The sequence below is a fragment of the Vipera ursinii genome (genome assembly GCF_947247035.1).
Source record: "Vipera ursinii genome assembly, chromosome: 4".
Taxonomy (NCBI): domain Eukaryota; kingdom Metazoa; phylum Chordata; class Lepidosauria; order Squamata; family Viperidae; genus Vipera; species Vipera ursinii.
This window is the reverse complement of record NC_139514.1, coordinates 106983025-106995901: the sequence shown is the minus strand read 5'-3', so window position 1 is coordinate 106995901 and position 12877 is coordinate 106983025. Positions and strand designations below refer to the sequence as shown.

The following is a 12877-nucleotide window of genomic DNA, read 5'->3' as shown; positions in this document are numbered from 1 at the left end:
CCAGAAATGTTCTAGTTATGGGATTCTCTCTCAAGCAAGACTTGATCCTGAATTCTTCATTCAATTTATGTGTGTTATGCTGTTCCCTTTCCTGACCTTAGCTAGTTCCCTCAGTTTGTTTCCTATGGGCTTACAATCACAGTTTGTAGACGAGTTCAATTGCAAACTGCACATCTACTACGAAAGGACCAATGACAGAAACATCCAGCCTTGTGGTTTATCACTCATTTGTAGTTCCCAAAGACGGCAGTTCACTCTAAAGGAAAAGCTATATTGTCTTTCCAAAGTTGCAGAATTTAGCAGAGTCCATTTATATACGGATTTGGCAATAGGTTCTCAACGGAAGCAAGGTGCAATGTGCTTATTTAAAATGAGCCTCTAGTGCAGACATGTCAAACACAAGGCCCGGGGGGGCCAGATCCGGCCCGCGAAGTGGTTTCATGCAGCCCGCAAAGCCATCCTGGAAACAGTGAGGGAACGGCCCCCACTGACTTGGCCCTGGCCCAGAGACCCTCCTCCTGCCAGAGACCCTCAGATGTGTCTCATTCCTGCCCAGGCCCCCATGATGCGAATGATGTAGAGCTGGCCACGCCCACCTAGTAGGCCATATGCACTCTAGCCACGCCCACCCAGTAGGCCACACCTTCTCGGCCCCCTGAGGGCAACCGCAATGCTGATGCGGCCCTCAATGAAATTGAGTTTGACACCCCTGCTCTAGTGTATTAAAAGCACAGACGTGCACAGAGGTGTCACGAAGGGGAAGTTAGGGATCAAACAGTCATGTTCCATTTTTTTTAAAGATGCATTTGAAACAAACTTGGGCTGATCCTATAAGCAACCTATAAACTGCCAAGTGGAGAAACTGCCCAGAATTCATTTTGACTCCCTTACCTCATCGCACCTTCCCGTTTGGCCCACCAAGAGTTAAAGCCTAGTCCCATGAAAAATGCATGGAGGGGTTTTAAATATTTACATACCTCTGGGGTGACCTGCTCCCAACCTCAGCCTTCAGCTGCAAGTTCTCTCTCGCAAGGCTACCGTTTTCAAGCCTCAGTTTCTTATTCACCTACGTGGAAGTAAAAGGATTAACAACGTCAACAAACTAACATCGCTTCAACCAGGCCTGGTTTTAAGAAGAACAGGGATGAAATGTAACAACAGCGATGGGCGAGGCCAATTATTTATTCTGCTCCTAGAGATTTCCATCCAACAGAGACACCACTTAAAAATTACCCTGGGAGATGGCAGGCGGAAACTGACAAGAGAATAGGCATTTTTAATTCATAATTCCAAAATACGCCGCGAGGCTCCTATCCAGGGAAATAAACAGAGCTGTGTTAGTTCAACCTAACGGTCATTAAAGGAGATATACTAATGGCAATTCAATGTTTCCTGCCTCCACTCCATGACTAAATTCTTTAAATGGATTGACATTGCGGTGTGCAGGTATCAGCAAAATGAATGTTGAACAACTTCTATGCTCTTCCAAGCAGACAAAGATTGCTCAGTGGCATCTACTTTCTTTTTAAAGAGACAGACCCCCATACAACACACACAGAACAAAACTCATGACAATAATTTGTTTGTCATTTTACTTGGGGAACATTTCTGGAAGGATGTTATTAGCCAGCAAAGTCTTTCACAAATCCTCTGACTCAATAAACAAGACATTTTTTAAAAAAAAAACAAACAAACAATAAACTCCAAATAAGAGACTTGGCAATGGCAGACACATATTGTATCAGGAAATTTAGAACATCCCAAAGGCTGCTTTCCACTGGGCTAATCTATTAAGCCAAGTAAAACAGATGAAGAATGGTTGTAGGAACTGGGTATGGCCAGTCTAGAGAAAAGACAGACCAGGGTTGATAGGATAGCAGTATTCCAGTATTTGAGAGGCTGCCACAAAGAAGAGGAGGGCCAACCTGTTTTCCAAAGCACCAGAAAGCAAAAGAAAAAACAATGGTTGGAAACTGACCAAAGAGAGAAGCAACCTGGAGTTAAGGAGAAACTTCCTAACAGTAAGGACAATTAACCAGTGGAACAGCTTGCCTCCAGAAGTTGTGAGTGCTTCATCACTGGAGGTTTTTAAAAAGAGACTGGACAGCCACTTGTCTGAAATGGGATCTCCTGCTTGAGTAGGGGGCTGGACTAGAGAACCTCCAAGGTCCCTTCCAGCTGTTATTTTAATTGATAAGTATCCCAGGGATGAGCAATGCATGGATTTCATATTGTTTGTTGTAAGAGTAAGTTGGATATAGAGAAATTCAATTTTTGTCAAAGGCTGGCATATCCTACCCGATTCGGTTATTTCAGCTACTAACTTTCATAGTTTTAATTCCAACTTAACTTCTGTGGATCTCATCTCATATTTAAGAGGTTCCTAAGGGAACATGCGTAAGGGCACTAACATGCCTATCGTCCCTGTCACGTTTTACACTTTTTCATGTTGTTCGTTCAAATTTGTAACTTTTGTTTGAGGAATAAACAAAAACTAAAATCAAATAATAAACTAAATAATGAAATGGAATACAATGCCATACAATAAAATAAACAAAATAATAAAATAAAATAAAATAAGGGCGACAGTTGCAGTGATTCACTGCAGGCCAAGAAAGGGCATAAAATGGGGCAAAGTTCACTCAACAACAGAAAATATGGGCTCACTTGTGATACAAGTCGAGGACTAACTGTATCTATGTGGCCGCTAAGGAGTCAAAAGTAACTTGGTGGCACGTGATCAGCGTCAATCAGCAATCTATCAACCAGTGAGAACAAGAAACAGGGCAGTTCGCAAGGTCAGCCTTTCCTGAGTGTCCTCCAACAAAGTGGATGCTTCATGTACAAAAATATCATCCTCTCCCTCCAACAGGCTAACTTTACTTTATTAGTAAATGTTTCTCTTGGGGAAAAAAGTTTTGAAGAATATGACTTGCTATCCCATAAGCCAGTGGCCCCCCAACCTTTTGGGCACCAGGGACCGGTTCCATGGAGAGAGGTTTTTTCCATGGACCAGAGGGGGGGGGGCATGGTTTCATGTACTGTCTGCATCCCGTGGACGGGGCTTGGCTTGTTTGCGTGGACCAGTTTCTGGCATGCCGTGGACCAGTGCCAGTCCATGGACCAGGGGTTGGGGCCCCTTACCGTAAACAACGGTTGCCTCTTCCAGCTACAGCAAGCCCTAAAAGCGAACGGCTTTAAGGCTGTTTCTTTTAAACCCTGAAATGCCTCTTTTAAATCACTAGGACACAAAGGCCTTCTTTCACAAAATGGCGTCACACGCATTATTGGTCAACTCTAGAAGGTTGAGAGAGCTTCTCTCTCTCCGTCAGTGAGATGACATTTGCAAAACAGGAAGATGTCGGCCAGATACACGATAGACTATATTGGAATCCTTGAAAGGAGATCTGGTCTTCGATATTGAAAAAGGAAAGCAGCCTAATGCAATTAGCAGCTCCTGGATTGGAAAAAAAAAAAGGATCAGCAGACAAAACAGGCAAGTGATTCTGGCGGTCAGTGTTTTCTTTTAGGTTGTCAAAGAGGAAATAAACATTCAGGCATTTGTGAAATATATGCAGAATATAACAGAAGAACAGAGTTGAAAAGGACCTTGGAGGTCTTCTAGTCCAGTCCCCTGCTTGAGCAGGGAAACCTATACCATTTCAGACAAGTGACTGTCTAGTAGTCTCTTCTTAAAAACCTCCAATGATGGACTGCCCGTGATTTCTGAAGGCAAGCTGTTCCACTGGTTATGTTGTGATTCAGGGTCAGCCTGTGGGTTCGGCAGTTGGGTCGGACGACTCAGAGGAGGAGGAGGAGGGGGGTGTTGAAGAGCTTGCTGAGGGGGTTGGACAGCTTGATGAGAGCCCTCAGCCAGGCCCCTCTCACCTGGTCACAATGCAGACCCAGCTGTGTGAGCCTGACAACATGGATGAAGATGACCCACAGCTGGCCTTGTTCAAGGACGCCCGACGCAGGAGGCAGTCAATCAGGAGTAAACAGAGGAAGGCAATGGGGCTCCTCGGAAGGAGGCAGAGAAAAGCCATGCCCTGAACTGTATTTAAGGGGGAATGCGTGGGAGGGCTGGTTTGCTGAAGGCAACCGCTTGAAAACCTCCTGTTTCTTGGTTTGTGTCTTGTTTCTATTTGTTTTTGTAGCAATAAATTTGGCAGGCGTAATTCCAGCCTCTTGCCTTCTTGTAAAAGGTGTTGTCCCTGCCTTTTCTGCAGGGCCGGTAGCAGGCTGGTACAGAACAGGTTAATTGTTCTCATTGTTAGGAAGTTGTTCCTTAATTCTATGTTGCTTCTCTGTTTGGTCAGTTTCCAACCATTGTTTCTTGTCCTGCCCTCTGGTGCTTTGAGAATAGTTTGACTCCTTCTTCTTTGTGGCAACTCCTGAGATATTAGAACACTGCTATCATGTCTCCCCTAGTTCTTCTTTTCACTAAACTAGACAAACTCAATTTCTGCAACCGTTCTTCATATGTTTTAGCCTCAAGCCCTCTAATCATCTTTGTTGCTCTTTTCTGCACTCTTTCCAGAGTCTTTACATTTTTTTTATAATACGGTGACCAAAATTGGATGCAGTTTTACTAAAGCTTTATAAATTATAGCAATTAGCAACAACCAAAGAATTTAGACTGAGATATTCTCAACACGACAAATGTCTAGATTCCTCTAGGTGTTTTAGAATCTATCATCCTTCTGAATTCTCTCTTGAGAAAGACGAGTAGCCTCCGTTTGTTCTTTGTAAATGAGCTATCCAACTCAACTAATGCACAGAGTCCCAGGAGAGATATTCCTCCAAGATATAGCTTGATACCGGAGGCTCCACTTTTGGGATGAACAGCTAAGATTGCGCAGTCGTTAACGTGTCCCGGATGGCAAAATATTAGGCAAAACAATTTATGTCTAGATTGGACTCAGAAGACTGAAATGCATTTCAGCCTGCACTTGAAGGGTATTCTGGAAATTGAAATTAGGTTCAAGCAAAGGCGTCATCAGGGCAAGACGTGATGGACACAGTGAACAGGTAATTTTCCCAGGGCAATCAAACTGGGTCAGCACATTTGAAATAAATATGGGGATTCTAAAGTGAAGATCCTGTAGAACCACTATATCCAGGGCCTAAGTACAGCTGCTTCGATTCTAATTAGAATTGGAAGCTAGCAGTTTTCAGCGTGAAGGCACATTCTGGTTCTAGTGCTCAGGACATGGATGGCTGTGGTGTGTGCAACTCCAGTACGAGCTTGCTAACCGGGGCAAAACAGTGACCACAGCAGAGATAAATTTTTGAGATGATTCAAATTTTCCACGAGTTGATTACCATTAACAGTTTGTTAACAGAGAGTTTTGTAATTTCAATCTTGTCTTTCGTTATTATTGTTTTTATTACTTTTCTCTAATTATTGTTTTTTCTCATAACTATTTTGAGATTAATACAATACATAGACGACAAGCTAAAAATCTGTAAACAGATTTAGTAGTTTTATTTTATTTATTTTATTTTATTTTATTACATTTATATACCGCCCTTTCCCGAAGGACTCAGGGCGGTTTACAGGGTAATTAAAAAAACCAAGATACAAAAGTTAAAAACAAATTTTAAAAAAAAATTATATTTGTCCCTGCATAAATAAAACCCCAGTTAAAATTAAGATTAATTCTCAGCCTGGGCCAGAGAGCTCGAAGAGCCAGGTCTTCAGGTCCCGGCGGAATGAACGGAGGTCGGGGGCAGTCCTAATCTCCACGGGCAGCTGGTTCCAGAGGGCAGGCGCACCCACTGAGAAGGCCCTACCCCTGGGTGTTACCTGCCGGCAATCTTTTACCGCCAGCACCCTGAGAAGACCCTCCCTGTGGGAGCGCACTGGACGAAGGGAACTTGATGCCGGCAGCAGGTGTTCCCTCAAATATCCCAGACCCAAGCCATTTAGGGCTTTATAGGTCATCACCAGCACCTTGAATCTCACCCGGAGGGCAACCGGGAGCCAATGCAGCTCGCGGAGTAGAGGTATCGGGAAACCCCCATCACAACTCGTGCGGCTGCATTCTGCACCAGCTGAAGCCTCCGAGTGGTCCTCAAGGGCAGCCCCATGTAGAGAGCGTTGCAGTAGTCTAAATGGGAGGTCACGAGCGCATGAGTGACTGTGCGTAGGGCATCTCGGTCCAGATAGGGTCGCAACTGGCGCACCAGGCGAACCTGGGCAAAAGCCCACCTGGTCACAGCTCCTATATGGTCTTCAAAATTGAGTCGTGAATCCAGGAGGACGCCCAAGTTGCGAGCCCTATCAACGGGGGGTAACACCGTTGTTTAAAATTCTTTGGGCCCATTTCACAAGGGTGGAAAGCTAACATTGTTGTATTATATCAATCAGCATTCAACCAGAAACGACGTTAGATGTATATGTCTATGGAGATTCTCAGTCATCCAGGTCATGGTTGTCCTAAAGGTGCTTTTTCAAGAGGCAACTGGACATGCTTTTTTTCTTTTTCTTTGAAGATGTTTCACTTCTCATCCAAGAAGCTTCTTCAGCTCTGACTGAATCCTTCCATTCCCCACCATCCAGTCAGAGCTGAAGAAGCTTCTTGGATGAGAAGCGAAACATCTTCAAAGAAAAACAAGAAAATCCAATCGCCTCTTGAAGAAGCAGATTTGGGACATTATGTATATATGTGTTTATTTTTTTTAAGACACTGTTTTTTTAAGGTCTTGTTTGTTTGTTTTTTTAAAATTCACGCTCTTGAGATATCGTGGAGTCAAATGGCCATGCAAGCACTGGTCTCGTGAACTATTAACTGGTAGGAGATGAAGCTCTGATTAGCTGCAGGGCATCAATTATTCTGATCCTCAGGGAGGCCACGTAATTCTGTTTATAGAGAAAACTGTATAGCAATGAGGTGCCTGATCCTATTTATAGGCCATTAGGAACATTTTTAAAGCAGAGACATCACCCTGCCAACAAAAGTGCATATAGTCAAGGCTATGGTCTTCCCAGTTGCAATGTATGGCAGTGAAAGCTGGGCTACAAGATCACTGCAGATGGGGACTGTAGCCAAGAAATTAAAAGACGCTTGCTCCTGGGGAGGAAAGCCATGGCAAATCTAGACAGCACACTAAAAAGCAGAGACATCACCCTGTCAAGAAAAGTGTGTATAGTCAAGGCTATGGTCTTCCCAGTTGCAATGTATGGCTGTGAAAGTTGGACCATAAGAAAGGCTGAGCGCCAAAGAATTGAAGCCTTTGAACTATGGTGCTGGAGAAGACTCCTGCGAGTCCCTTGGACTGCAAGGCGATCAAACCGGTCAGTACTAGAGGAGATCAACCCTGACTGCTCTTTAGAAGGCCAGATCCTGAAGCTAAAACTCAAATACTTTGGCCACCTAATGAGAAGGAAGGACTCACTGGAGAAGAGCCTAATGCTGGGAAAGATTGAGGGCAATAGAAGAAGGGGATAATGAGAATGAGGTGGCTGGATGGAGTCACTGAAGCAGTAGGCGTGAGCTTAAGCAGACTCCACAAGATGGTAGAGGACAGGAAGGCCTGGAGGAACGTTGTCCATGGGATCGCGATGGGTTGGACACAACTTCGCAGCTAACAACAAGAAGGAACATTTTTGGCTTGATCTTACAAGAAAACAAGAAAAAAAAGTACATCACTCTGCAAGAGTGTTTTTCATTTAACAGGATATTTGACTGGGGCCAAAGAATGTAAGGTCAACTGACCATTAACTGAACCCTGTAGGTAGTCCTCAACTTACAACAGTTCATTTAGTGACTGTTTGAAGTTACAACGGCACCCAAAAAAGTGATCTATGACTGTGTTTCACACTTATGACCCTTGCAGCATCCCCACGATCACATGATCAAAATCCGGACGCTTGGCAACTGGCTCTTATTGATGACGTTTGCAGCGTCCACGGGTCATGTGATCCTCTTGGGTCACCTTCTGACAAGCAAAGTCAGTGGGGAATCCAGACTCACTTAACAACCACGTCACTAACTTGGCAACTGCAGTGATTCACTTAACAAATGCATCAAGAAAGGTCACAAAATGGAGCAGAAACATCTTGCAGAAAATAACAGCTCCACACACAGTCCTTTCAGCAGTTCCAAGAAGGCTCCACATCCATTTATACTACTCAGGTGCCCTTGAGGACACAGATAAACCTCCAGGTGGCCTCAATAACTCTCTAAAAGAAGGAAAAGGACCGGTTGTCTGCAAGAAATATAAATCCTTCCATTCCCCGCCATCCAGTCAGAGCTGAAGAAGCTTTTTGTATGAGAGGTGAAAACGTCTTCAAAGAAAAACAAAGAAAGTCCAGTTGCCTCTTTAAAAAGCACCTTTGGGGCCATTAATAGAGCATTACACTTAGAAAATTTGAGGTCCCAATCCTCTTTGACCCCTGCCCTGTCAACAGCCAATGCACAGACGGCCACGTAATTGCCGTCAACAGACATTACCTCCATTAATTTTTCCATGTCCTCCTTCACTTTCTCGTACATGTCATTTGCAGCCTGAAGCTTCTGGGTCCATGCTGCCAACGTCTCAGCATCCACTTTGTGCTCATTGTCCGAGGGCTGTGGACTCTCCTGAGTTCTCTCTGGCACCTGCAGGGTCTCAGGATGTAGGACAGATTTGAGCTGGGACTCCAGGCTGAGGTTTTCTCCTTTCAGAGTTTCCAGCTCTTTCTGTAGTGATTCTATCTCATCCTAGTGGATAAAAGGTCCAGAGTGAAGTAGAGACCACAGCTAAAACAGTGCCAGTTTAAAGCAGACGAAGCCACAATGATTTAATTCTCCGGGAGAGCTTTGAAGGGTGACCACAGTGCAGAATCTGATAAATGTTCTAGATCAGGGGTAGGCAACCTTGGCTCTTTTATGACTCGTGGACTTCAACTCCCAGAATTCCTGAGCCAGCATGGCTCAACTTGGAAACTCTCCCTTTCCCCTCAGCATGGCTGGCTCAGGAATTCTGGGAGTTGAAGTCCACGAGTCATAAAAGAGCCAAGGTTGCCTACCCCTGTTCTAGATTTCAGTGTTTCACCAAATGACATGTGTGTGTATGCCATTAAGAGATACACAACTCTGCTGGATCATACCAAGGGATCATCGGGCCTGACCATCTTAATTCTGATATCAGGGTAAGCAGATCTGATTTAGCTGCTGTGCCTGGAGCGGTCCCTGACTTAAAGCAATAAGATCTGAGGCAATATAAAAGTTAAGTGTTGAATATATAGTATACATGTTTGCTGGGTATGCCAAGGAAAAGATGAGATGCATTATTTCAGGCACACAAGTAGTTCACATGGAATAATTTGTTAAATATTTACAAGGAAAACATGAAAGTGATCAAAATAATGGAAGCACTCATGATGAAGTGTTTTGGGGGATAGGTGAGGGTAGGACAGAAGAAAGATGAAATTGATGGATTTGGGGAGAAGGAGACCCATGTTGTAGCATTTCAGCATATAGATAAACTTCGTTCAAGTGTGTCAGGGTATTATTGATTTTTGGCACTTTTCTAAAAGAACAAGGGTGTAATAATTACAGATAGTGCTCGAGTTATGACCAAAATTGAGCCCAAACAAGTGAAACATTTGTTAAGTGAGTTTGCCCTATTTTATAATAATAATAGTAAAGTTGGAAGGGACCTTGGAGGTCATCCAGTCCAACCCCCTGCTCAGGCAGGAAACCCTATACCATTTCAGACAAATGGCTGTCCAGTCTCCACTTAAAGACCTCCAGTGTTGGAGCATTCACCGCTTCTGGAGGCAGGTTGTTCCACTGGTTAATTGTTCTAACTGTCAGGAAGTTTCTCCTTAGTTTTAGGTTGCTTCTCTCCTTGATTAGTTTCCATCCGTTGCTTCTTGTCCTGCCCTCAGGTGCTTTGGAGACTTTTCTCGCCACAGTTGTTAAGTTGAATAATTGCATTTGTTAAGTTAGTAACATGTTAAGGGAATCTGGTTTCCCCACTGACTATGCTTGTTAGAAGGTCGCCAAAGGGGCATCGCATGAACCCGGGGACACTGCGACCGTCATAAATAGGAACCCCTCACCAAGCATCTGAATTTTGATCATGTGACCACGGGGATGCTACAACGGTCGTGTGCGTGTGAAAAACGGCCTTAAGTCACTTTTTCCAGTGTTGTCGTAACTTTGAATGGTCACTAAATGAACTGTTGTAAGTCGAGGACCACACCTGTATATACTGAGTACCTTCAGGGAATCACTGCACGGGTCACTGATAATAGAGGCGATCCTTTTGTCTCAGCCAACAATTTCTATTTTTTTTTAAAAAGGTACTTCACACTGAAAATAGCATTTTTCAACAAGCTTCCAACACCTGCTTAGTCATTCTCCCTATCATCCCAGAATGTACAGCTAGACCTCAATTTACAACCTTTTGTTTACTGACCATCTGAAGTTACAACAGCGCTGAAAAAACGGACTTAAAACTACCTCTGCAGCATCCCCAAGGTCATGTGATTGAAATGTCAGACGCTTGGCACCTGGCATGATGTATTTATGAAGTCACTCGTGTGATCGGCCTTTGGTGACTTTTTTGACAAACAAAAAGTCAATGGGGGAGCCAGATTCATTTAACAACCATGTTGCTAACTTAACAACTGCAGTGACTCCCTTAACAACTGCCGTAAGAAAGGTCGTAAAGTGGGGCAAAAACCCACTTAACAATTGTCTCGCTTAGCAACAAAATTTTGGGCTCAGTTGTGGTTGTAAGTTGGGGAGCACCCGTCCTACAAATACGCACAAAGCACACACATGAATATGTGTGTAATTTTTTCCTCAATTAGGAATAGAATAGAATGCAGAATAGCATAGCATAGCATAGAATGCAGAATAGAATAGAATAGAATAGAATAGAATAGAATAGAATATAACAGAATATAACAGAATAGAATAGAATAGAATAGAATAGAATAGAATAGAATAGAATAGAATAGAATAGAATAGAATAGAATAGAATAGAACAGAACAGAATATGGAATGGAATGGAATGGAATGGAATGGAATGGAATGGAATGGAATGGAATGGAATAGAATAGAATAGAATAGAATAGAATAGAATAGAATAGAATAGAATAGAATAGAATAGAATAGAATAGAATAGAATAGAATAGAATATGGAATGGAATGGAATGGAATGGAATGGAATGGAATAGAATAGAATAGAATAGAATAGAATAGAATAGAATAGAATAGAATAGAATAGAATAGAATAGAATAGGAATTCTTCATTGGCCAAGTGTGGTTAGATACGCAAGGAATTTGTCTCCGATGCAGAGAGCTGCCCCTACCCCATTGCAAAGCTCTTGGTGAATCCTCATACACATCAATATAAAAAAACACTTCTGGAGGTACAGAAGTATGTTGTCTCCTATCAGTCGTGCTAAGGTGATAAAATATTTCTGAAGCAACCCTCTTTGCTGCAGTCGTACCTCGTATTCTTTGTGCAGTATCTCCAGTCTGGTTTTGCGAAGCTGTTTTCGGATGGCAGGGCTAAACACTGGGTTGCTTTCGCTCGTTCCTCCTGTAGCAAAAAATAAAAAATCTCATTTCAATGCTATATTTTGCATACGCAGGAAAATCAGATCAGCCTTAAATTGGGCCCATCTTGAAAACAGCTCCGTGAAGCTCTCTCTCTTTAAAAGGTAAAAGTAAAGGTTCCCCTGCACGTGCGTGCTAGTCATTTCCGACTCTAGGGGCCGGTGCTCATCTCTGTTTCAAAGCTGAAGAGTCAGCGCTTTTCTGAGGACGTCTCCGTGGTCATGTGGCTGGCATGACTAGACGCCAAAGGCGCACGGAACGCTGTTACCTTCCCACCGTAGTGGTCCCTATTTTTCTACTTGCATTTTTACATGCTTTTGAACTGCTAGGTTGGCAGAAGCTGGGACGAGTAACGGGCGCTCACGGCACTCGGGATTCGACAAGCTCAGCGTCCTAACCCATTGAACCACCGCGTCCCTTTACCCCCCCCCATCAAAAATGCTTTTTCCTGTTTCAGCCAGCATAAAAAAAAGCGGCAACATGTCAGCTTCATGGAGAAAAGTTGCAACATGTCAGCCAACAACAAACAGATTTTTATGATCATCATCATCATCATCTAGATTCAATTTGAAATCTGTTCAGAAAACTAAGTTAACAGGTTGCTGTGAACAGCAGTGATGAGCAATCTGATTTTCAGTATCCAAGCTGGGTCGTTCAACCTCTGGTCCCAGTGAACAGTCCAGATTGGATCCTGCAACATTATCCTGGGACATTTGCCTTTATTCGCAATCCGATTTTCAGTTTAGTTTTTTTTAAAAAGGCTTGCAAGTTGTCATCTGAAACTCCCCATGTTTTCTTTCCTCAATTAACTTCCTGAGCAAGGAGAGAGAGGGGGTGGGGGGTGTAGAGTGGATAGTTAGACTAACTATCTAGCAAATCAGTGAATAAGAGAGAAAGATTAGTGGTTGTCCCAAAGGTGTTTTTTCAAGAGGCAACTAAACTTCTTTACGCGTCTCGTCCAAGAAGTTTCTCAAGTCACCCTGTGAACACAGATAAACCTCCAAGTGGCCTCAAAGTCTCTCCAAAAGAATGCAAATGAGCAGCTGTCTACAAGGAGTATAAATCCTTCCATTCCCCACCATCCAGTCAGAGCTGAAGAAGCTTCTTGGATGAGAAGTGAAACGTCTTCAAAGAAAAACAAGAAGACTCCAGTTGTCTCTTGAAAAAACACCTTTGGGACAACAACCTTGACCTGGGTGACTGAAAATCCGCATAGACAAAATTAGTGGTTGGATTCACTCATATTTTTTTCCCTTCTGATCTCAAGCAAAAGAGCCTCTCCCGATCAAGGGGACAAAGCTTTCTCTCACTGC

The 12877-nt window shown here is 43.3% G+C and overlaps 1 protein-coding gene across 1 annotated transcript in view; it reads right to left on the bottom strand.

Moving 5' to 3' along the window:
* Positions 1-12877, bottom strand: part of OBI1 (ORC ubiquitin ligase 1) — a 45112-nt gene that overhangs the window by 10492 nt on the left and 21743 nt on the right. Inside the window, exons 3-5 of the mRNA XM_083362325.1 lie at positions 11456-11547; positions 8460-8708; positions 978-1066 (exon numbers count right to left, since the gene is read on the bottom strand). Of these exons, the coding sequence (XP_083218451.1) occupies positions 978-1066; positions 8460-8708; positions 11456-11547 (430 nt within the window). The remainder of the gene's footprint in view (positions 1-977; positions 1067-8459; positions 8709-11455; positions 11548-12877) is intronic.